The 24,971-nt window shown below is 43.5% G+C and overlaps 1 protein-coding gene across 1 annotated transcript; it reads left to right on the top strand.

Moving 5' to 3' along the window:
* The first annotated feature begins 664 nt into the window (after positions 1-664).
* Positions 665-24,525, top strand: slc6a14 (solute carrier family 6 member 14). Its single transcript, XM_021610363.3, has 15 exons — positions 665-862; positions 1,286-1,460; positions 9,000-9,131; positions 11,649-11,810; positions 12,046-12,184; positions 12,352-12,484; positions 13,849-13,989; positions 14,070-14,205; positions 14,328-14,420; positions 14,519-14,644; positions 18,542-18,660; positions 18,766-18,865; positions 22,073-22,182; positions 22,320-22,487; positions 24,053-24,525. The coding sequence occupies exons 1-15, from the start codon at positions 800-802 to the stop codon at positions 24,212-24,214; spliced, it is 1,959 nt and encodes a 652-aa protein (XP_021466038.3). The 5' UTR covers positions 665-799; the 3' UTR covers positions 24,215-24,525.
* Positions 24,526-24,971: the final 446 nt, after the last annotated feature.

Here is a 24,971-nt window from a genome sequence, read left to right as displayed (position 1 = left end):
TTAAAGTGCTACTTAAGTCGTTTTTTGGGGTATCTGTACTTTACTTTAATATATATAGTTGTGACAACTTTTATTTTCACTCCACTGTCTCTGACACCCGAAAGTAATAGTTACATTTCGAATGCTTAGCAGGACAGGAAAATTGTCCTTTTCACACACTTATCAAGAGAGCCTTCCTGGTCATCCCTACTGCCTCTGATCTGACAGAGGCAGTAGGAGTGTGCCCCTGGCTATCTGTAAATAAAATAAAAAAATAATATTGTGCCTTCTGGTTTTAATATAAGGAATGTGGAATAAATAATATTTTAGCAATTACATTTACTTTTGATACTTAAGTATATTTAAAACCAAATACTTTTAGACCTTTACTCAAGTTGTATTTTACTGCGTGACTTTTACTTTTACATTAGTCATTTTATATTAAGATATCTTTATTTTTATTCAAGTATGACAATTGGGTACTTTTCACACCATTGGAAATAGTTAGTCATATCTGAAAGAGGACAAAATAATGAACGATTTAGGTTTATTTACAAGAAAATACTATAGGTACAGTATGTCTTAGCACTCTGGTTGGAAACACGCACGCGCACTTGCGGGCGCACGCGGTTTCAAACGTTTCACTCAAGCTATAATTTGGTACGCGGGTAATGCGGATGATTCCGGAATCAGAGCGGCGATTGGCTAGAGAGACGAGCGTGTCACTCAGGCTCTAGGGAGTTTAAATAACTGTGAACCTGTCTGTCCCAAACAAACGCTTCTCATCACATCACTTATTAATGTGACAAACAGCAGCAAAATGAGGAAATATTGGAGCAGTTTCACAGACGTAATATTTAAAAACCCCGCGGCCACTGACACGGTAGGATGATATGCAACTGTCTTGGTGTAACAGTTAATTAAGTCATGGTTGTTGGCGGGAGGAACGATATTTTGACCAAAGCAACTTCATTCTGACGACTGTCTTTTTATTTATTTAATTGGGGAGATTAGCCTACTTATAAAGATAAACGCTTAAAATGTATGAATCGATTAATGGGTAAATATGCTGTTATTTGCGCGGTCCAAATAACAAACAGGTAGAATTCTAATTCATCTGGAATGGAGAATTTAACTGTATAGCCTACTTCTCTGTCACGGTTGGGATGCTATTCACTGTAAATGAATAAAAACGAATTCCAGTGTGTTGCACGTATGTAACAATGGCTTGACATTGCCTTCTAAGCTTTATGAAATATGCTCTCACTTACTATGTGCGTGCTTGCGTTATCTGTCTGTGATACAGGTTAAGGATGATCATGAGAAGCAGCAGCAGGACTCCTATGTGGGCAGCAATGATGAGAATATTGACCGGGGGAACTGGACCAATAAGAGGGAGTACATGTTGTCTATGATTGGCTATGCTGTGGGTCTGGGGAATGTATGGAGGTTCCCCTACCTGGCCTATAAGAATGGAGGAGGTAAGTGGGGACACACCGGTACACACACACACACCAGTGGTTCTCGGTGCAGTTTAAGATTAGGGATGATGATTTTTGAGCATGGCCTCATTTCTATTACAGACTATTGGATAACTGTCATTCATACTCCATTAACCCAGCTCAATGTTTAGTCTATTATATGATACTCGAATTTGCCCAATACCCATCATGAGGTTGCTACAACCTAGCCTACGAATGAAAGTTTATAACGTAGGTACACAGGTTGAGAGACAAATTGGAGTCACCAAGGTGGCGGATGGTGACACATTCAATACCGCCTTGCACACTCTTGCCATCATCTAGTTGATCTAGGCTGTAGTCACTAGTCCAAACAGTGGCAACACGGAACATCTAAAAGTACAGTTTCTATTGGACAAATTCTGATAGTTTCATCCCGTTTTGTTCCGTTTCCTTCTGTTTAAGAAATGTTTTGCAACAGAATGGGTGAAATGAATCCACCCCTGATCACCTGTTCACCTTCATAGCAGGCACATACAGCATCATCACTTTGCTTGTTGAATAATTCCTTCTCGGATCTCCGCTCTCTCTCCTCTCACCTTTTCCCCTTGCTTGGTGTTAAGTACACAACACAACAGCTGTCTGTGACCAGGTGAAAAGAACGTATCTAAGTCAAACCTTCATACCCTAACTGCTAACCACTGCACAGCCTACATCGAGTGCGGTTACATGCATACAATAATGCGACTATTGTGGATAGTCATCACTCCTGTGTTCCAATGGCACAATGTGTTAGCTAATAAAATTTTAGCAATTTAAAAGGCTAATTGATCATTAGGAAACTCTTTTGCAATTATGTTAGCACAGCCGAAAACCTGTTCTGATTTAAAGAAGGAATAAAACTGGCCTTCTTTGGACTGCTTGAGTAGCTGGAGCATCAGCACTTGTGGGTTCGATTACAGGCTCAAAATGGCTAGAAACAAAAAACTTTCTTCTGAAACTCAGTCTATTCTTGTTCTGAGATATGAAGGCTATTCCATGTGAGAAATTGTCAAGAAACTGAAGATCTGGTACAGTGCTGTGAACTACTCCCTTCACAGAACAAAGCAAACTGGCTCTAACCAGAACAGTGAAGAGGCGACTCCGGGATGCTGACCTTCTAGGCAGAGCTCCCTCTGTCCAGTGTCTGTGTTCTTTTGCCCATCTTAATCTTTTCTTTTTATTGGCCAGTCTGAGATATGGCTTTTTCTTTTGCAACTCTACCTAGAAGGCCAGCATCCCGGAGTCGCCTCTTCACTGTTGACGTTGAGACAGGAACACGACTTTCCCGAAGCGGATCCTCTGTTTGGTCCACCACCCAGGACAATGGATCAAGACAAGGCTCCCTAAATTTTTATCAGCATATCGAATGCGCGACCCGGGCTGGACTAATTCTGGATCATTGTTACTCTAACTTCTAACGTGATGCATACAAGGCCTTCCCTTGCCCTCCTTTCGGCAAATCTGACCACGACTCCATTTTGTTGCTCCCAGCCTATAGACAGAAACTTAAACAGGGAACGCCCGTGCTCAGGTCTGTTCAACGCTGGTCCCACCAATCTGATTCCATGCTTCAAGATTGCTTTGATCACGTGGACTGGGATATGTTCCGGATAGCGTCGAACAACATTGATGTATATGCTGTTTTGGTGAGCGAGTTTATTAGCAAGTGCATCGGTGATGTTGTACCCATGGCGACAATTGAAACCTTCCCCAACCAGAAACCGTGGATTGATGGCAGCATTCAAGCAATACTGAAAGTGCGAACCACTGCTTTTAATCAGGGCAAGGCGGCCGGAAACATGACCGAATACAAACAGTTTAGCTATTCCCTCCAAGGCAATCAAACAAGCTAAGCGTCAGCATGGAGACAAAGTAGAGTCACAATTCAACGGCTCAGACACGAGAGGTATGTGGCAGGGTCTACAGTCAATCACAGACTACAAAAAGAAAACCAGCCCCGTCGCGGACCCCGATGTCTTGCTCCCAGGCAAACTAAACAAAATCTTTGCTCGCTTTGAGGACAATACAGTGCCACCGACATGGCCCGCTACCAAAACCTGCGGGCTCTCCTTCCCGCAGCCAATGTGAGTAAAACATTTAAATGTGTTTACCCTCGCAAGGCTGCCGGCCCAAACGGCATCCCTAGCCGCGTCCTCAGAGCATGCGCAGACCAGCTGGCTGGTGTGTTTACGGACATATTCAATCAATCCCTATCATAGTCTGCTGTTCCCACATGATTCAAGAGGGCCACCATTGTTCCTGTCCCCAAGAAAACTAAGGTAACTGAGCTAAATGACTATCGCCCTGTAGCACTCACTTCCGTCATCATGAAGTGCTTTGAGAGACTAGTCAAGGACCAAATCACCTCCACCCTACCTGACACCCTAGACCCATTCCAATTTGCTTACCGCCCCAATAGGTCCACAGACGATGCAATCACACTGCACATTGTCCTAACCAATCTCGACAAGAGGAATACCTATGTAAGAAAGCTTTTCATCGACTACAGCGCAGCATTTAACACCATAGTACCCTCCAAACTCGTCATTAAGTTCGAGACCCTGGGTCTCAACCCCGCCCTGTGCAACTGGGTCCTGGAAATTCTGACGGACCGCCCCCCAGGTGGTGAGGGTAGGTAACATCTCCACCCCGCTGATTCTCAACATTGGGGCACCACAAGAGTACGTTCTCTGCCCTCTCCTGTACTCCCTGTTCACCCATGACTGCGTGGCCTTGCACACCTCCAACTCAATCATCAAGTTTGCAGACGACACTACAGTGGTAGGCTTGATTACCAACAACGACGAGATGGCCTACAGGGAGGTGAGGGCCCTCAGAGTGTGGTGTCAGGACAATAACCTCACACTCAACATCAACAAAACAAAGGAGATGATTGTGAACTTCAGGAAACAGCAGAGGGAGCACCCTTCTATCCACATCGATTGGACAGTAGTGGAGAAGGTGGAAAGTTTTAAGTTCCTCTGAGTACACATCACCGACAAACTGAAATGGTCCACCCACACAGACAGCGTGGTGATGAATGCGCAACAGCGCCTCTTCAACCTCAGGAAGCTGAAGAAATTTGGCTTGTCACCAAAACACAAACTTTTACAGAGGCAAAAAGTTGGTACGGCAACTGCTCCGCCCACAACCGCAAGGCTCTCCAGAGGGTAGTGAGGTCTGCACAACGCATCACCGGGCACAATCAACCTGCCCTTCGGGACAACTACACCACCCGATGTCACAGGAAGGCCGAAAAGATCATCAAGGACAACAACCAGCCGAGCCACTGCCTGTTCCCCCCCTATCATCCAGAAGGCGAGGTCAGTACAGGTGCATCAAAGCTGGGACCGAGAGACTGAAAAACAGCTTCTATCTCAAGGCCATCAGACTGTTAAACAGCCATCACTAACATTGAGTGGCTGCTGCCAACATATTGACTCAAATCTCTAGCCACTTTAATAATAAAAATTGGATGTAATAAATGTCTCACTAGTCACTTTAAACAATGCCACTTTATATAATGCTTACATTACTCATCTCATATGTATATACTGTATTCTATACCATCTACTGCATCTTGCCTATGCCGTTCGGCCATCGCTCACCCATGTATTTATATGTACATATTCTCATTCATTCCTTTACACTTGTGTGTATAAGGTAGTTGTTGTGAAATTGTTAGATTACTTGTTAGATATTACTGCATGGTCGGAACTAGATGCAGAAGCATTTCGCTACACTTGCATGAACATCTGCTAACCATGTGTATGTGACCAATAAAATTTGATTTGATTTGCGGGTACTATTTAATGAATGTGCCAGTTGAAGACTTGTGTGGCATCTGTTTCTCAAACTAGACACTAATGTACTTGTCCTCTTGCTCAGTTGTGCACCAGGGCCTCCCACTCTTTCTATTCTGGTTATAGCCAGTTTGCGCTGTTCTGTGAAGGGCGTAGTACACAGCGTTATACCAGATCTTCAGTTTCTTGGCAATTTCTTGCATGGAATAGCCTTCATTTCTCAGAACAAGAACAGACTGAGTTTCAGAAGAAAGTTATTTGTTTCTGGCCATTTTGAGCCTGTAATTGAACCCACAAATGCTGATGCTCCAGATTCTCAACGAGTCTAAAGAAGGCCAGTTTAATTGCTTTTTTAGTCAGCACTAAAGAAGTTCAGCTGGGCTAACATAATTGCAAAAGTTTTTTCTAATGACTAATTAGCCTTTTAAAATGATAAACTTGGATAAGTTAACACAATGTGCCATTGGAACATAGGGCCGATGGTTGCTCATAATGGGCCTATGTACGCCTATGTAGATATTCCATAAAAATCTGCCGTTTCCAGCTACAATAGTCATTTACAACATTAACAATGTATACACTTTATTTCTGATAATTTTGATGTTATTTTAATGGACAAAATAAATTAGCTTTTCTTTAAAAAACAAGGACATTTCTAAGTGACCCCAAACTTTTGAACAGTATTGTACATTGTTGCGCCCAACACACTTCACTAGCCCTAAAGAGGGAGGCTCGCTTGGCAGGTGCAAGCACATGCACAGAACAAATACACTGCTGGAATGCCTTTTCTATTTTTTTTAATTGCATAATCTGCCTAGTGCCATAACCAGTTTAATATGAAATTATTAGTGTGCATGTAAACGTACCATATTTGCTATTGTCATAGTCAACATAGCTAGGCCTACTAGAACTAACACATTAATAAGCCCACAATCCAATCTATGTGTACAGCTAGCAGTTAGACTGGCAGGCACCGGCGGCAGTACATTACTAAAACCAAAAGCTTACCTTGACTTGGAAGAGTTGCAGTGTTGGATTGCCTTAGCCAGCTAGCTAACAGAAATGGCATTCCTCGCTGTTTGAGTCAGGTTGTTGAGTAGGCTATATTAGCTGCCTAAGTGAGTGAAAGGTAATGAACTGCTTATCCTTAATTTAAGAAAATAATTTGTTTAAAACTGTTCAACTATTGTCTTTCTGAGTCAACAACACACCACAATTGATGCACGGCTGTGCTAGCTAGCTGTAGCTTCTGCTTTCAGTTCCAGATTAATTATCTGATCATTTGATTGGATGGACATGTCAATTCATGCTGCAAGAGCTCTGAGGTTGGAGGACGTCCTCCGGAAGTCGTCATAATTACTGTGTACATCTATGGAAGTGGGTGAGAACCGTGAGCCTCCTAGGTTTTGTATTGAAGTCAATGTACCAAGAGGAGGATGGAAAATATATTTTTCCTCCACCTACACTATTATTATTCTACCCTAGAAGGTGCTGTTGAGGCTACTGTAGACCCTCATTGCAAAACAGTGTTTTAATAATTTTGGTAAAATTAATATATTTAGTATAGTTTTATCTTATGTTGACATTTAGGTTTTTCTGAAATTCACTGATTAGGATGGTCATCCCCTTCATCTGAGAAGGAGCCTCCACTGACACACACATACACAGTGACCTAAGCTTGCTTAGTGTGCACTAATGACACACCTGTTCAATAGTAACTCAATACCCTAAAACGGGTCCCCAGTTGCATTCAGCCGTGTGCCAATTATTATTTTTTTCTTTCCTTGAGCAGATGGTCGGTCGGGGGCCGGAACATAGTTATAAACTCAGCAAAAAAAGAAACGTCCTCTCATTGTCAACTGCGTTTATTTTCAGCAACATGTGTAAATATTTGTATGAACATAAGATTCAACAACTGAGACAAACTGAACAAGTTCCACAGACATGTGACTAACAGAAATGGAATAATGTGACCCTGAACAAAGGGGGGTCAAAATCAAAAGTAACAGTCAGTATCTAGTGTGGCCACCAGCTCCATTAGGTACTGCAGTGCATCTCCTCCTCATGGACTGCACCAGATTTGCCAGTTCTTGCTGTGAGATGGTACCCCACTCTTCCACCAAGGCACCTGCAAGTTCCCGAACATTTCTGGGGGGAATGGCCCTAGCCCTCACCCTTCAATCCAACAGGTCCCAAACGTGCTCAATGGGATTGAGATCCAGGGTCTTCGCTGGCCATGGCAGTACACTGACATTCCTGTCTTGCAGGAAATCACGCACAGAACAAGCAATATGGCTGGTGCCATTGTCATGCTGGAGGGTCATGTCAGGATGAACCTGCAGGAGGGTACCACATGAGGGGGGAGGATATCTTCCCTGTAATGCACAGCATTGAGATTGCCTGCAATGACGACAAGCTCAGTCCGATGATGCGACACACCGCCCCAGACCATGACGGACCCTCCACCTCCAAATTAATCCCGCTACAGAGTACAGGCCTCAGTGTAACGCTCATTCCTTTGACGATAAACGTTAATCCGACCATTACCCCTGGTGAGACAAAACTGCGACTCGTCAGTGACGAGCACTTTTGCCAGTCCTGTCTGGTCCAGTGACGGTGGGTTTGTGCCCAATGGCGACGTTGTTGCCGGTGATGTCTGGTGAGGACCTGCCTTACAACAGGCCTACAAGCCCTCAGTTCAGCCTCTCTCAGCCTATTACGGACAGTCTGAGCACTGATGGAGGGATTGTGCGTTCCTGGTGTAACTCGGACTGTTGTTGTTGCCATGCTGTACCTGTCCCGCAGGTGTGATGTTCGGATGTACCAATCCTGTGTAGGTGTTGTTACACGTGGTCTGCCACTGCGAGGACGATCAGCTCTCCGTCCTGTCTCCCTGTAGCGCTGTCTTGGGCGTCTCACAGTATGGACATTGCAATTTATTGCCCTGACCACATTTGCAGTCCTCATGCCTCCTTGCAGCATGCCTAAGGCACGTTCACGGAGATGAGCAGGGACCCTGGGCATCTTTCTTTTGGTATTTTTCAGAGTCAATAGAAAGGCCTCTTTAGTGTCCTAAGTTTTCATAACTGACCTTAATTGCCTACCGTCTGTAAGCTGTTAGTGTCTTAACGACTGTTCCACAGGTGCATGTTCATTAATTGTTTATGGTTCATTGAACAAGCATTGGAAACTGTGTTTTAAACCACATGCAATGAAGATATGTGAAGTTATTTGGATTTTTACTAATTATTTTTGAAAGACAGGGTTGTTTCTTTTGCTGAGTTTAAATTTCAACATTGCAAATTGACCGCAAAAAAACTAACCGATCACATATTTGACAAAAAACGGAATCATTTAAAACCTTGATAAGCTCACATGCCTCTTTATGCGTGGGTTTACATGGCAACAGATTTCCTAAATTAAAATCACTTGAAGCTTATTTCCTGGTGATTTTAGTCTTATGTCCCAAAATAATTATAAGTGTCAGAACTTGGGGGGCCTAATAAAATCACCTACTGGCCAACTCTGTCCCGCAGGCCGCCTATTTGGGAATCCTACCCTATAATCACTTATAAACTAGACCATGGCAGAACATTCTTAAAGATTCATTTCAGATTATTGTAGTTAAGCCCATATACGCTTCCACCATCCACTGGCTACCTCATATTCCTGCATTTGTTATTAGTGTCAAGTTTTCTGTCCTCTCTGTCTCTAGGTGCTTTCCTCATCCCGTATGTCATCATGCTGGCTGTTGCTGGTATACCTCTGTTCTTCCTGGAGAGTTCCTTTGGTCAGTTCTGCAGCCAAGGCCCTGTCAATGTGTGGCGGGCTCTGCCCATATTTCAGGGTAAGACTAAGCCTTGTACCCCTAATTTACCACCTAAGCCCAAACCGGTCCCAATTCAATGTCTACCCATTACTCTTGGTCTCAACCCTTCAATATTTGCAGATACAGTATGTAAGGTATAAGCTATGTTTTTGGAACCTTCACCATTATACTGCTTATCCCTAGCCAGACTCTTCAGATCTGCAGACATTGAAGGGTAAAGGGCCAAAGGGAATTGTTAAGGAGTGGATTGGGACCAGCTGTATGACTTTTTTTCCACTTCTAGGAACTCATCCATTCCCTTCACCACTCAGACCTTTTGGGGAGTGTTTGCTACTACTCTCTGTTTGAATGTTGTGTGAGCAGCCAGCCCATTACACAACGGGATCAGCTTTATTGACCTTAGAGGAAAATTGTCTGAAGTTTGTTTGAGCAGTGTATTAATGGTTAACCATATGACCTGAATCTAAACTCGATGTATGAGCTGGAGGAACGATCAGTCTAGACCCAGGGCTAACCCTATAAGGCTGCTAGTCCATTTACTGTATGTACCCAGCCCCTGAGCTAACCTATAACCCTACCAAGCCCAATGGGTTACTGTATCACTCTGTCAGACTGGCCTCTAGCTGCTGAATGTGCCAAAACACAGAACACATTCATGGTGCATATTGGACCAAGTCCTTCTCTACTGCTATTGGTTAGTTATAAAACTGTCAAGGGTAGTGTTTCCAAATTCTGGTTTTTGTTTTTAACCCTAGCACTACGTAACGCACCTGATTCACATTTGTTGTTTATTTCAATCTGGTGTGTAGCGCTAGAGCAAATGTGCACCCCTTTTGGATCCCCGGAACCAGGATGAAGAAATATTGCTCTAGGATGTGCATGTAAGCAATTTCTTAGTAATACTTGTTTGTGAGCTGAAATAAAAGATCCTAGAAATTGTCCATAAGCACATCTTATTTTGTTATTATGTTTAGCACAAATTTGTTTACATCCTCATTAGTGATAATTTCTCCTTTGGCAAGATAATCCATCCACCTGATAAGTGTGGTATATCATTACACAGGTGAACTGGGGACAAAAAGCCACAAATGTTTTGTCACATAACACAATGCCACATGTTTTGAGGGAGTGTTCAATTGGCATGCTGACTGCAGGAATGTCCACCAGAACTGTTGCCAGAGAATTTTATGTTTTAGAGAATTTGGCAGTACGTCCAACCGGCCTCACAACCGCAGACCACCTGCAACCACGCCAGCCCGTGACCTCCACATCCAGCTTTTTCACTTCCACCCATACAGCTGATGAAACTGTGGGTTTGCACAAATGAAGAATTTCAGCACAAACTGTCAAACCGTGTCATGGAAGCTCATCAGCTTGCTCGTTGACTTGACTGCTGTTTGGCGTTTTAACCGACTTCAGTGGGCAAATGCTCATCTTCGATGGCCACTTGCACGCTAGAAAAGTGTGCTTTTCACAAATGATTCCCTGTTTCAACTGTACCGGGCACATGGTGATGAGTGCTTCTACACCTGCATTGCTTGCTGTTTGGGGTTTTAGGCTGGGTTTCTGTACAGCATTTTGAGATATCAGCTGATGTAAGAAGGGCTTTATAAATCAATTTGATTTGATGAGTGTTGTGTGGTGACAGGCATAAGCTACGGGCAATGAACACAATTGCATTTTATTAATGGCAATTTGAATGTACACAGATGAAAATGAAATTACCCCTTGATCATGTTTGGGATGCTCTGGGTCGACATGTACGACAGCGTGTTCCAGTACCCGCCAATTTCCAGGAACTTCGCACAGCCATTGAAGAGGAGTGGGACAATATTCCACAGGCCACAATCAACAGCCTGATCAACTCTATACAAAGGAGATGTGTCGCACTGCATGAGGCAAATGGTGATCACACCAGATACTGACTGGTTTTCTGATCCACGCGCCTACTTTTATTTCTTTTTTCTTTTTTTAAGGTATCTGTGACCAACAGATGCATATTTGTATTCCCTGTCATGTGAAATCCATAGATTAGGGCCTAATGAATGTATTTAAAGTGACTGAGTTTCTTATATGAACTGTAACTCAGTAAAATCTTTCGAATTGTGTATTTGTGGTCAGTGTAATTTTTGTACATTGCCACTGTAGTTATTCTTTCACATGCTTTGGTGGATACATCCTACCATAGAATGTCTCACTTACCATGTGTTCTCTGTTACGTCTTCCTTGGAAAATAGAATGTTTTCCTCAATGGGACTTCCTTGATTAGATAAATCTCAAGATTTAGGAACTACAATGTGACCGGTTGACCAGTATACCAGGAAGCACTGGCTGTTTGCCTTTCGGCTGAATCAGTATGTGATAAAGATTGAACTTCACAGAACTTATCAATAAAGTCACTGCTAACAGGGATGGTGACGATTCAATCTATTCAGGAAGTGAATTGAAATTCAAATATTGAAGAATCCGCCTTGATTTACATCTAACTCAATTCCTGCTCTCTCTCCTCACTCTCCCTTTCCCTATCCTCTCCAGGTGTGGGTGTAGCTATGGTTTTGGTCAGTACGTTAGTAGGCATCTACTACAACGTCATCATTGCCTACAGTCTCTACTACATGTTTGCCTCATTCCAGTCCCCTCTGCCATGGAGTGACTGTTTCTACTGGTCCAACAGCAATTGTAGCCTCACACCTAGAGGTACCTGTTTTATAATGTTGTGTCTCATCTAAAGATGTAGTGAAGTTTCCCTGTTGTGCAGCTTTTACTCTTCTATCATGTTAATTAGGCTCCAAACAAAATAACCTTGACCAATATTTTCCATTACCTGACATTAATGTTTTCCATGATATGCTTTAATGAACATGACCTAGCTGAACCTGAACAGAGTGCCATGTAACTTTACCACTATGACAATGGCTTCTGACCTCTACAGAAGTGTGCAACAATACCCTAGCTGCCAACTGGAGTGAACCAGTAATTGTAGCCAACATGACGCTGTGGGAGAATGAGACTTGCCCAAAGGAAAACATCATCAGCATCCCAGTACAGAGCCCCAGCGAACAGTATTGGGAGTGAGTAACACACACACACTTGATTCAATTTCACTAAGTTGAAAATACTTCAGAGGTCACACAGGTTGTGTTGAATGCCAGGTTGTCTCTATAATGCTATGTTGAAACTGATCCTGTCTGTAAGATTGACCACCTTACAGTCAGACAATCTCTTTGTCTATCCCCAGCCTGGTGGCCTTACAAAGGTCCAGTGGTCTGGATGAGACCGGTCCGGTGGTCTGGCATCTGGCTCTCTGTCTGCTACTGGGATGGCTGCTCATCGCTGCTGCCCTTTACAAAGGCATCAAGTCCTCAGGAAAAGTCTGTATGACCCATTTCCTGTTTGTGTGTGATAGTGATGTGCGGGTTGACCCATAACCCACAATCGCCGCAGTTATATTCACGAGGCGGGCAGGTTTAGGGTCATGAAATATTGTATAAAGGGAAAATGATACCTTTCATTATTTTAGGCTAGCTGGCATTAGTGCATAAACTTTAGGGCCTAACTGTACGTGCACCAAGTAGCTTACATGCCAGTCGCCAAATGCATTTGGAACGGGCAGGACAAGTTAACGTCGATCCAAGGAGGGAAAAAAAGGACAATGTCTGAGTTTAGAGAAAAGCTGCGAAATGGAGAGTTGAAAATAAATACAAGGGAGGGCCAGGAAAGTAACATTTGAAGTGGTCAAAGAGGATGATAGCAGTGCTGGCTATGTTATGTGTGGTTGTCAAATTTGTACAGTGCCTCAGTCACAAGACGGGGACTTCAAATAGGCCTATAACAAGTCAAGGGAATTGTAGCCTACTGTTGATGGGTTAAATGGAAACTGAAATCTGGACACTGACTGTAGGTCTATAACCGCTCACTTAGCCTTAATATTAACACCTGCAGAATTTAAGCATTTCTTGCAGTAAAATGATACAGAAAATGTAGGCAACATTTTTACTCACAGGAGTGGAGAAATATGATTTCTTTCTTTCAGCTTCTTGAGAGAATGCAAATATGCAGTTAGATACAGTTTGTCGAAGTGCAATCTTTATCAGCATCATAAAAGATGATACTATTTCAACCACAAAATATGCATCCAAGCTGAACTGAAATCTTATGAGAAACACGTTGGGTTGTTTTCACAGCTTTCTATTTCCTTACAACCGGTCAAACTGAAATTATTTGGAAATTTTACACATCTTTTAAGTTTTAGTTATTTCATTTTCTTGCCGGTCCCTAAACATCTTTGCTCCATGGAAGTATCAGAGATGACTGAGAAATTTATCGATGTCAACTAGATTCTGGTAAGCAAGGGTTTATTTAGTCTTGGGCAACAATGACAGAAGAGATGCTGCATGTATCTAATTATAGACAACTTGACTTACAAATAGCCTACCAAAACATTAGAAGTTACAAGCAAAAACATATCTGAAATCAGGCCAACTTAGTACTAAAAAAAACAAAAACCTGACGGTAACCTACAACATTTTCTATATTAGAGGGTTAGGGTCGGGTGCGGGCCTCCGTTTAAAACTTATTACATATAGTTGGGTGGTTGTCGATGGGTTATTAGCAATTGCGGGCGAACAAAGAGCTGACCTGCTCCCCACTAGTGTGTGAGTTGGTCCTGTCTTTCTAATCTGTGTCTTTCGGATGTGCATGTGTCCCTCTAATATTTGTGTGTGTCTGTCCCCAGGTGGTGTATTTCACCGCTACGTTTCCCTATGTGGTGTTGCTGATTCTTCTGATCCGGGGAGTTACACTAGAGGGCGCCAGAGACGGGATCGAGTTCTACATTGGCTCCCAGTCCAACCTCACAAAACTGGGCGAGGCAGAGGTTAGAGCCTAACCTCTTACCTGTCAACACAAAATACACATACTTGACTGAAGTAACTAAATAGTAGGTCTTTCTGGCAGGTGTGGAGAGATGCAGCCACACAGATCTTCTATTCTCTGTCAGTAGCGTGGGGTGGTGTCACGGCCCTGTCTTCATATAACAAGTTCCACAACAATGTGTTCAAGGACGCACTGACCGTCTGCCTCACCAACTGTGGTATGACTCAAACACCACACACGCACCAGATGGATGCTAATGGCATCATAAAGAATAACTTTCAAGGTTTCATTCTGTTCCGGTACATCGTTTTTCCTTTCCCGTTTAATGTCACTCTATAGGTACCAGTGTGTTTGCAGGCTTCGCCATCTTCTCCATCTTAGGTCACATGGCTCATGTCTATGGAAAGCCTGTATCCGAGGTGGCCCAAGCAGGTGAGTAGTACACCACTGTCTAGTGTTTAGCTTTACCTTACTGACACAATAGCCACTTAACAAACACTAACAAAGTGTGCGCGTGTGCATGCGTGTAGGTTTTGGACTAGCATTTATTGCGTACCCTGATGCCCTGTCCAAGCTGCCAATTTCTCCTCTTTGGTCCATCCTCTTCTTCTTCATGCTGCTCACCCTTGGACTGGACTCGCAGTTCGCTGGCATAGGTCAGTCAGACACACACACATCCATGCACATGGGACACACACGCCAGGGTATTTCACTTACTGCCAACTATTTGGAGTATTTCAATTACTTTCAAAAACATTTGGAAGTAAGTATTTAGATATATATATATATATTTTTTTTTAAAGACCAGTAGTTGAATATTGGAATGTATTTGGAAATACACTTGGAAAATTTTTGAAAATACTCATACACTCCCATGCATTTAAAGATGCACTATGCAGAAATTGCTCTGCCACTTCCTGACTGCTAAAATTCGAATAGTTCACCTAATTTCAGTGTGTGACAAAACAAGCAAGTATAGTGTAGAGAGTCATTGTAGCATCTAAAACGCTGTGAAATATATTTTCCATAACAAAAAATATTGTATTTTCAGCTGTTTGACGTTGGTGTACAAAATACTAAAATGCACAGAAAAATAAGTATTTAAACAAAAAATAGTTTGGACACCTACTTATTCCAGGATTTTTCTTTATTCTACATTGTCGAATAATAGTGAAGACATCAAAACTATGAAATAACACATGGAATCGTGTAGTAACCAAAAAAGTGTTCAACAAAAAAATATATTTGAGATATTTCAAAGTAGCCACCATGACAGCTTTGCACACTGTTGACATTCTCTCAACCAGCTTCAGGAGGTTATCACCTGGAATGCTTTCCCATCAGTCTTGAAGGAGTTCCCACATTTGCTGAGCTCTTGTTGGCTGCTTTTCCTTCACTCTGCGGTCCAACTCATCCCAAACCATCTCAATTGGGTTGAGGTCGGGGGATTGTGGAGGCCAGGTCATCTGAAGCAGCACTCCATCACTCTCCGTCTTGGTCAAATAGCCCTTACACAGCCAGGAGGTGTGTTGGGTCATTGCTCTGTTGAAAAACAAATGATAGTACCACTAAGCGCAAACCAGATGGGATGGCGTATCGCTGCAGAATGCTGTGGTAGCCATGCTGGTTAAGTGTGCCTTGAATTCTAAATAAATCAGTGTCACAAGCAAAGCACTATCACACCACCGCTCATATTTCTTGGCCCAAGCAAGTCTCCTCTTCTTATTGGTGTCCTTTTAGTAGTGGTTTCTTTGCAGCAATTCAACCATGATGGCCTGATTCACATAGTCTCCTCTGAATAGCATTTATTTGGGCTGGTTACTAATGAACTTATCCTCTGCAGCAGAGGTATCTCTGGGTCTTCCTTTCCTGGGGCGGTCCTCATGAGAGCCAGTTTCATCATTTTGCGACTACACTTGAAGAAACTTTCAAAGTTCTTACTTTTCCGGATTGACTGACCATCATGTGCTAAAGTTATGGTAGACTGTTTCTCTTTGCTTATTTGAGCTGTTCTTGCCATGATATGGACTTGGTATTTTACCAAATAGAGCTATCTTCTGTAAACCACCCCTACCATGTCACAACACAACTGCTTGGCTCAAATGCATTTAAGAAGGAAATAAATTCAACATTTGCACTTTTAACAAGGCACACCTGTTAATTGAAATGTATTCCAGGTGACTACCTCATGAAGCTGGTTGAGAGAATGCCAAGAGTGTGCAAGGGTGGATACTTTGAAGAATCTCAAGTGTGAAATATATTTTGATTTGTTTAACACTATTCGTTTGGTTACTACATGATTCCATATTGCTTAGGTTTGATGTATTTTACAATGTAGAAAGTAATAAAAAATAAGGAAGCCCTTGAGTGAGTGTCCAAACTTTTGACTGGTAGTGTAATTACTCTTTACTCAGTACTTTGTTGAAGCACCTTTTGCAGTGAATACAGCCTCAAGTATTCTTTGGGTATAACGCTACAAGCTTGGCACACCTGTATTTGGGGAGTTTCTCCCATTCTACTCTGCAGATCCTTTCAAGCTCTGTCAGGTTGGATGGGGAGCATTGCTGCACAGATATTTTCAGGTCTCTCCAGAGATGTTCCATTGTGTTCAAGTCCGGGCTCTGGCTGAGCCACTCAAGAATATTCAGAGACTTGTGCCAAAGCCGCTCCTGCTTTGTCTTGGCTGTGTGCTTAAGGTTGTTGTCCTGTTGGAAGGTGGAACTTTGCCCCAAAGTGAGGTCCTGCTCACTCTAGAGCAGGTTTTCATCAAGGATCTCTCTCTGTACTTTGCTCTGTTCAGGTGAGACTTGAAATTGAGCTCAGGCACATCCTGTTTCCATTGATCGTCCTTGATGTTTCCACAACTTGATTTGGAGTACACCTGTGGTAAATTCAATTGATTGGACATGATTTGGAAAGGCGCACACACCTGTTAAGTAAGGTCCCACAGTTGACAGTGTGTCACTTTCAGACCATAGTTCTGTTATTTTATTCTTTGTTTTAGTATGGTCAGGGTGTGAGTTGGGGTGGGCAGTCTGTTTGTTTTTCTATGTTGGTTTTTGTGTTCGGCCTAGTATGGTTCTCAATCAGAGGCAGGTGTCGTTAGTTGTCTCTGATTGAGAATCATACTTAGGTAGCCTGGGTTTCACTGTTGGGTTGTGGGTGTTTGTTTCCGTGTGAGTGTTTGGTCACATGGTACTGTTTCGGTTTTGGTATATTCACGTCATCGTTTATTGTTTTGATTCAGTGCTTTCTTTTATTAAAATCATCATGAACACGTGCTGCGCTTTGGTCCGATCCTTACTCCTCCTCAGACGAAGAGGACGATATCCGTTACACAGTGCATGTCAGAGCAAAAACCAAGCCATGAGGATGAAAGAATTGTCCGTAGAGATCTGAGACAGGATTGTGTCGGCACAGATCTGGGGAAGGGTACCAAAACCTTTTTGCAGCATTGAAGGTCCCCAACAACACAGTGGCCTCCATGATTCTTAAGTGGAAAAATTGGAACCACCAAGAGTCTTCCTAGACCTGGCCGCACGGAAACTCTGAGCAATCGGGGGAGAAGGGCCTTGGAGGTGACCAAGAACCCAATGGTCACTCTGACAGAGCTCCAGAGTTCATCTGTGGAGATGGGAGAAACTTCCAGAACGTCAACATCTCTAAAGCACTCCACCAATCAGGCTTTTTATGGTAGAGTGGCCAGACGGAAGCCACTCCTCAGTGAAAGGCGCATGACAGCTTGCTTGTAATTAGCCAAAAGGCACCTAAAGGACTTTCAGACCATGAGAAACAAGATTCCTTGGTCTGATGAAACCAAGATTGAACTCTTTGACCTGAATGCCAAATGTCACGTCTGGGGGAAATCTGGCAGCATCACGCTGTGTGAACTTTTATTTTTATTTTCTCAGCAGTAGGACTGGGAGACTAGGCAGGATTGAGGGAAAGATAAACACTGGAAAGTGCAGACATCCTTGCTGAAAACCTGCTCAGGACTTCAGAATGGGTAGAAGGTTCACTTTCCAACAGAACAACCCTAATCACACAGCCAAGACAACGCAGGAGTGGCTTCGGGACAAGTCTCTGAATGTCCTTGAGTGGCCCAGCCAGACCCTGGACTTGAACCCAATCTCTGGAGAGACCAGAAAATAGCTGTGCAGTGACGCTCCCCATCCAACCTGACCGAGCTTGAGAAAAATGTGAGAAACTCCCGAAATACCGGTGTGCCAAGCTTGTAGCGTCATAGTCAAGAAGACTCAAGGCTGTAATCGCTGCCAACGGTGCTTCAATGAAGTACTGAGTAAAGGGTCTGAATACATATGAATATATGATATTTCAGGTTACATTTGTTTTTTAAATGTGTTAAAATAAACTGTTTGTGCTTTGTCATTATGGGGTATTGTGTAGATTGATGGGGAAAAAAGTTTTGATACATTTTAGGCTGTAACGTGAAATCGTGAAGGGGTCTGAATACTTTCTGTGTGTGTTTGCACACACACACACTACTAACTAGACCTGGACAGTGACCTCTGACTCTTGTCGTGTTCCCTCAGAGGTCATCTCCACCTGCCTACAGGATGCCTTCCCTGAGAGGTTCAAATCAAAACGCTCTATCATCTCTGTGGGAACCTGTGCCATCCTTTTCCTGCTCGGCCTGCCGTGCGTAACCCAGGTAAGTCCTTAGTTACCATAACTAAAATAGGTCCTTAGATACCACAATTTCGTTCACATTAATTTATTGCGAATGCGTGTGATTACTGTCTGTGTGTCACTCCAGGCAGGGATATATTGGGTGACTCTGATGGATCAGTTCTGTGCTGGCTTTGTTCTACTGATCGCTGCTCTAATGGAGCTTGTTGGGGTGTTCTACTTCTACGGTAAATGGAAGTATATTACATGTTATAGCTACATCTACAGAATATATTGTGTGATGGGTACATGTAGAGGATTTTTTATGTTATCAAATGTATTTATATAGCCCTTCGTACATCAGCTGATATCTCAAAGTGCTGGGCAGAAACCCAGCCTAAACCCCAAACGGCAAGCAATGCAGGGGTAGAAGCACGGTGGCTAGGAAAAACTCCCTAGAAAGGCCAAAACCTAGGAAGAAACCTATAGAGGAACCAGCCTATGAGGGGTGGCCAGTCGTCTTCTGGCTGTGCCAGGTGGAGATTATAACAGAACATGGCCAAGATGTTCAAATGTTCATAAATGACCAGCATGGTCAAATAATAATAATCACAGTAGTTGTCGAGGGTGCAGCAAGTCAGCACCTCAGTAGTAAATGTCAATTGGCTTTTCATAGCCGGTCATTAAGAGTATCTCTACCAATCCTGCTGTCTGCAGAGAATTGAAAACAGCAGGTCTGGGACAGGTAGCACATCCGGTGAACAGGTCAGGATTCCATAGCCGCAGGCAGAACAGTTGAAACTGGAGCAGCAGCACGGCCAGGTGGACTGGGGACGGCCAGGTGGACTGGGGACAGCAAGGAGTCATCATGCCAGGTAATCCTGAGGCATGGCCCTAGGGCTCAGGTCCTCCGAGAGAAAGAGAGAATTAGAGAGAGCATACTTAAATTGACACAGGACACCAGATAAAAGACAGGAGAAGTACTCCAGATATAACAAACTGACCCTAGCCCCCCGACACATAAACTACTGCAGCATAAATACTGGAGGCTGAGACAGGAGGGGTCAGGAGACACTGTGGCCCCATCCGATGATACCCCTAGGCAGGGCCAAACAGGAAGGATATAACCCCACCCACTTTGCCAAAGCACAGCCCCCACACCACTAGAGGGATATCTTCAACCACCAATTTACCATCCTGAGACAAGGCCAAGTATAGCCCACAAAGATCTCCGCCACGGCACAACCCAAGGGGGGACGCCAACCCAGACAGGAAGATCACGTCAGTGACTCAACCCACTCAAGTGACGCACCCCTCCTAGGGACGGCATGAAGGAGCACCAGTAAGCCAGTGACTCAGCCCCTGTAATAGGGTTAGAGGCAGAGAATCCCAGTGTAGAGAGGGGAACCGGCCAGGCAGAGACAGCAAGTTCGTTTCGTTGCTCCAGAGCCTTTCCGTTCACCTTCACACTTCTGGGCCAGACTACACTCAATCATATGACCCACTGAAGAGATGAGTCTTCAGTAAAGACTTCAAGGTTGAGACCGAGTCTGCGTCTCTCACAAGGATAGGCAGACCATTCCATAAAAATGGAACTCTATGGGAGAAAACCCTGCCTCCAGCTGTTTGCTTAGAAATTCTAGGGACAATTAGGAGGCCTGCGTCTTGTGACCGTAGCGTATGTGTAGGTATGTACGGCAGGACCAAATCAGAGAGATGGGTAGGAGCAAGCCCATGTAATGCTTTGTAGGTTAGCAGTAAAACCTTGAAATCAGCCCTTGCTTTGACAGGAAGCCAGTGTAGAGAGGCTAGCACTGGAGTAATATGATCAAATGTTTTGGTTCTAGTCAGGATTCTAGCAGCCGTATTTAGCACTAACTGAAGTTTATTTAGTGCTTTATCCGGGTAGCCGGAAAGTAGAGCATTGCAGTAGTCTAACCTAGAAGTAATAAAAGCATGGATACATTTTTATGCATCATTTTTGGACAGAAAGTTTCAGATTTTTGCAATGTTACGTAGAGGGAAAAAATCTGTCCTTGAAACAGTCTTGATATGTTCGTCAAAAGAGAGATCAGGGTCCAGAGTAACGCTGAGGTCCTTCACAGTTTTATTTGAGACGACTGTACAACCATCAAGATTAATTGTCAGATTCAACAGAAGATCTCTTTGTTTCTTGGGACCTAGAACAAGCATCTCTGTTTTGTCCGAGTTTAAAAGTAGAAGGTTTGCAGCCATTCACTTCCTTATGTCTGAAACACAGGCTTCTAGCGAGGGCAATTTTGGGGCTTCACCATGTTTAATTGAAATGTACAGCTGTGTGTCATCCGCATACCAGTGAAAGTTAACATTATGTTTTCGAATGCCATCCCCAAGAGGTAAAATATATAGTGAAAACAATAGTGATCCTAAAACGGAACCTTGAGGAACACCGAAATTTACAGTTGATTTGTCAGAGGACAAACCATTCACAGAGACAAATTGATATCTTTCCGACAGATAAGATCTAAACCAGGCTAGAACTTGTCCGTGTAGACCAATTTGCATTTCCAATCTCTCCAAAAGAATGTGGTGATCGATGGTATCAAAAGGATGAGGACAGGAGCACGAGGACAGATGCAGAGCCTCGGTCTGATGACATTAAAAGGTCATTTACCACCTTCACAAGTGCAGTCTCAGTGATATGATGGGGTCTAAAACCAGACTGAAGCATTTCGTATACAGTGTTTGTCTTCAGGAAGGCAGTGAGTTGCTGCGCAACAGCTTTTTCAAACAAATTTGAGAGGAATGGAAGATTCGATATAGGCCAATAGTTTTTTATATTTTCTGGGTCAAGGTTTGGCTTTTTCAAGAGAGGCTATGGAGGGGCTGTATTGTCATTGCTTTTGTCCAATCACTATGCACATCACTGAGTATACCAAACATTAGGGTGCCCCCCTCCCCCATTTTCCCCCTCAGAACAGCCTCAATTCATTGGGGCACGGACTCAACAAGGTGCTGAAAGCGTTCCACAGGGCTGCTGGCCCATGTTGATTCCAATGCCTCCCACAGTTGTCAAGTTGGCTGGATGTCCTTTGGCAGTGGATGAAACTCCAGCAGCATTGCAGTTATTGACACAAACTGGTGCACCTGGCACCTACTTCCATAACCTGTTCAAAGGCACTTCAATATTTTGTCTTGCCCATTCACCCTCTGAATGGCACACATACACAATCATGTCTCAAGACTTAAAAATCCTTCATCCTGTCTCTTCTTCTTCATCTATACTGATTTTGAAGTGGATTTAACAAGTGACATCAATGAGGGATCATAGTTTTCACCTGGCTTAACCTGGTCATTGGAAAGAGCAGGTGTTCTCAATGTTTTGTATACTCAGTGTATATATTGCATGTTATATTATAGCTATATACAGTATATTACATGTTATAGAGTATGGCACATTCTGTGTTTGTTTGTAGGAGGAAATCGTTTCATTAAGGACATAGAGATGATGATTGGGACGAGGAGCTCTCTCTTCTGGCTGTGGTGGAGAGCATGCTGGTTTTTCATCACTCCTGCTGTCATCACTGTGAGTAATCTCTCTGTCTTTCTCTTAATAATTTAGATTCTATCCTACCTGGCTCTCTGTTCCAGGGTCCTCATTTCTTTAACCCCTGTTCTCTGGCACGCATACACACTTCCCTAATGCATGTGTGTGTTGTGTAGGTGATCTTGGTGTGGTCGTTGTTGACTTTCCGTCCGCCATCCTACGGTACGGTGCAGTACCCTGCGTGGGGTGTGGCTCTGGGATGGTGTATGATCGCTTTCTGTCTCATCTGGATACCCCTCGTCGCCATCTGGAAAATACTCTGTGCCCAAGGAAACCCGTGGCAGGTAGGTGTGTCTGGCAGAGATGTGGATGCTTAGGACTTCTGAGAGTGTTTGGAACTTCTCCTGGAATTGTCAATCCTTTTTTTTAGCCAGGTATCAAACCCAGGTCCTGGAAAGTCAGGTCAAAATGCATGCAGTATATCAAATCAAACTCCCCAAATACAGGTGTGCCAAGCTTGTAGTGTCATACCCAATAAGACTCTAGGCTGTAATTGCTGCCAAAGGTGCTTCAACTAAGTACTGCGTAAATGGTCTGAATACTTATGTAAATGTGACTTTTCTGTTTATTTTAAAATGTTTATACATTTGCAAAATGACTACGAACCTGTTTTTTTGTTTTTCCTAGTGATTACAGGGTATTGTGTTTTAGATTGAGGGATGAAAACCAATTCCATTTTAGAAGGCTGTAACGTAGTAATGTGGAAAGTCAAGAGTTCTGAATTCTTTCCTAATGCCATGTATACAGGGAGTACCAGTACCAAGTCGATGTGCAGAGGTAATTGAGTTAGCTATGTACATATATGTAGGGGTAAAGTGACTAGGCAACAGGATAGATAATAGACAGTGGCATGTGTGTGTGGCATGTGTGTGTGGCATGTTATGAGTTGTAGATTCAGGCTGAGGGTCAGCATCAGATATGTCATGATTATGTCATGAAAGGCCAACACCTAGGAAGAAACCTAGAGAGGAACCAGGCTATGTGGGGTGGCCAGTCCTCTTCTGGCTTAGCCAGGTGGAGATCATAACAGAGCATGGCCAAGATGTTCAAATGTTCATAAATGACCAGCATGGTCCAATAATAATAAGGCAGAACAGTTGAAACTGGAGCAGCAGCACGGCCAGATGGACTGGGGACAGCAAGGAGTCATCATGTCAGGTAGTCCTGAGGCATGGTCCTAGGGCTCAGGTCCTCCGAGAGAGAGAGAGAGAGAGAGAGAGAGAGAATTAGAGAGAGCGCACTTAAATTCACACAGGACACCGAATAGGACAGGAGAAGTACTCCAGATATAACAAACTGACCTTAGCCCCCCGACACAAACTACTGCAGCATAAATACTGGAGGCTGGGACAGGAGGGGTCAGGAGACACTGTGGCCCCATCCGAGGACACCCCCGGACAGGGCCAAACAGGAAGGATATAACCCCACCCACTTTGCCAAAGCACAGCCCCCACACCCCTAGAGGGATATCTTCAACCACCAACTTACCATCCTGAGACAAGGCCGAGTATAGCCCACAAAGATCTCCGCCACGGCACAACCCAAGGGTTGTGACTCAACCCACTCAAGTGACGCACCCCTCCCAGGGACGGTATGAAAGAGCCCCAGTAAGCCAGTGACTCAGCCCCTGTAATAGGGTTAGAGGCAGAGAATCCCAGTGGAAAGAGGGGAACCGGCCAGGCAGAGACAGCAAGGGCTGTTCGTTGCTCCAGAGCCTTTCCGTTAACCTTCCCACTCCTGGGCCAGACTACACTCAATCATATGACCCACTGAAGAGTGGGTCATATGATTCTGCCTGTGTCTCTCCAAGCATCCTTTCTATTACAGTGCATTGTGTCTCTGTCTGCAGCGTATGTGTGCTGTGTGTTCTCCTGTGGAGGGTTGGGGTCCATACCTGGAGGTCCACCGTGGCGGGCGTTATACAGACGGACAACGGTACTATAGGAAGAACTCTCTCCACCTGCCAGACAACAATGTTTACCACATCTCCAACCACCTCACACGCCTCTAACCCCCTGGGGGGGTGTGTGTGTATGGTGTCAACATTTTGGTATCACCACTTTTCATAAGATTTTTATAAGCGTTGTATACTTATTATTTTTACCACTATCTGATCACAATGATTCATGCTTAGTTTCACTTTGCACTGTGGTGTGGTCAGCTTTTAACATTTTAATTCATAACATCACATATTTTAAATGTTTTTTTTGTGTGTACATGTTTTCTACGTGTTAAATGTCAATGCCTTAACTTAAACTGTCATGTTAATGACCACTTAGCCTGGTAACGTTTGACCGTAATAAAGGACTACTCTCTCTGCTATTCACTGTTTGTTAAATGGATTCTATTGAAACTAAACTGACAGAGGGTGTTTGAGCAAGGTTGGCCGTCATTGGAAATAAGAATTTGTTCTTGACTTCTCTAGTTGAATGCTTAAACTTTTTTTTATTTTTAAAGTTGAGGTGCAGAGTTGCTAATATTGATCACTTACTGAGTAGTTATGTGGGATGCAAGGTTATTTGTAGATCAGTGATTCTGCACAGTTCAAGTGCAATGTAGTTGACCACAAAGGAAGTAAAGTGACATACAGCAGGATGCATTCATATTTTGGGAGTTTATTAGAGTGGGTTAGACATTACATGGTGCAGATGTTAGAATGGGCCATGACAACTGGCCCTAGCAACAACACTGCCTTTAGACCCAGCTCCTTCATGACATACTTAGGGGTCGGAACTATTTATTGAAGCTGATGAAACGACCTGGGAGAG

The sequence above is a fragment of the Oncorhynchus mykiss genome, chromosome 7 (assembly GCF_057628025.1).
Source record: "Oncorhynchus mykiss isolate SJ-2025 chromosome 7, ASM5762802v1, whole genome shotgun sequence".
Lineage (NCBI taxonomy): Eukaryota > Metazoa > Chordata > Actinopteri > Salmoniformes > Salmonidae > Oncorhynchus > Oncorhynchus mykiss.
Note: the sequence above shows the minus strand (reverse complement) of the source record. Positions and strands in the feature narration are given on the sequence as shown.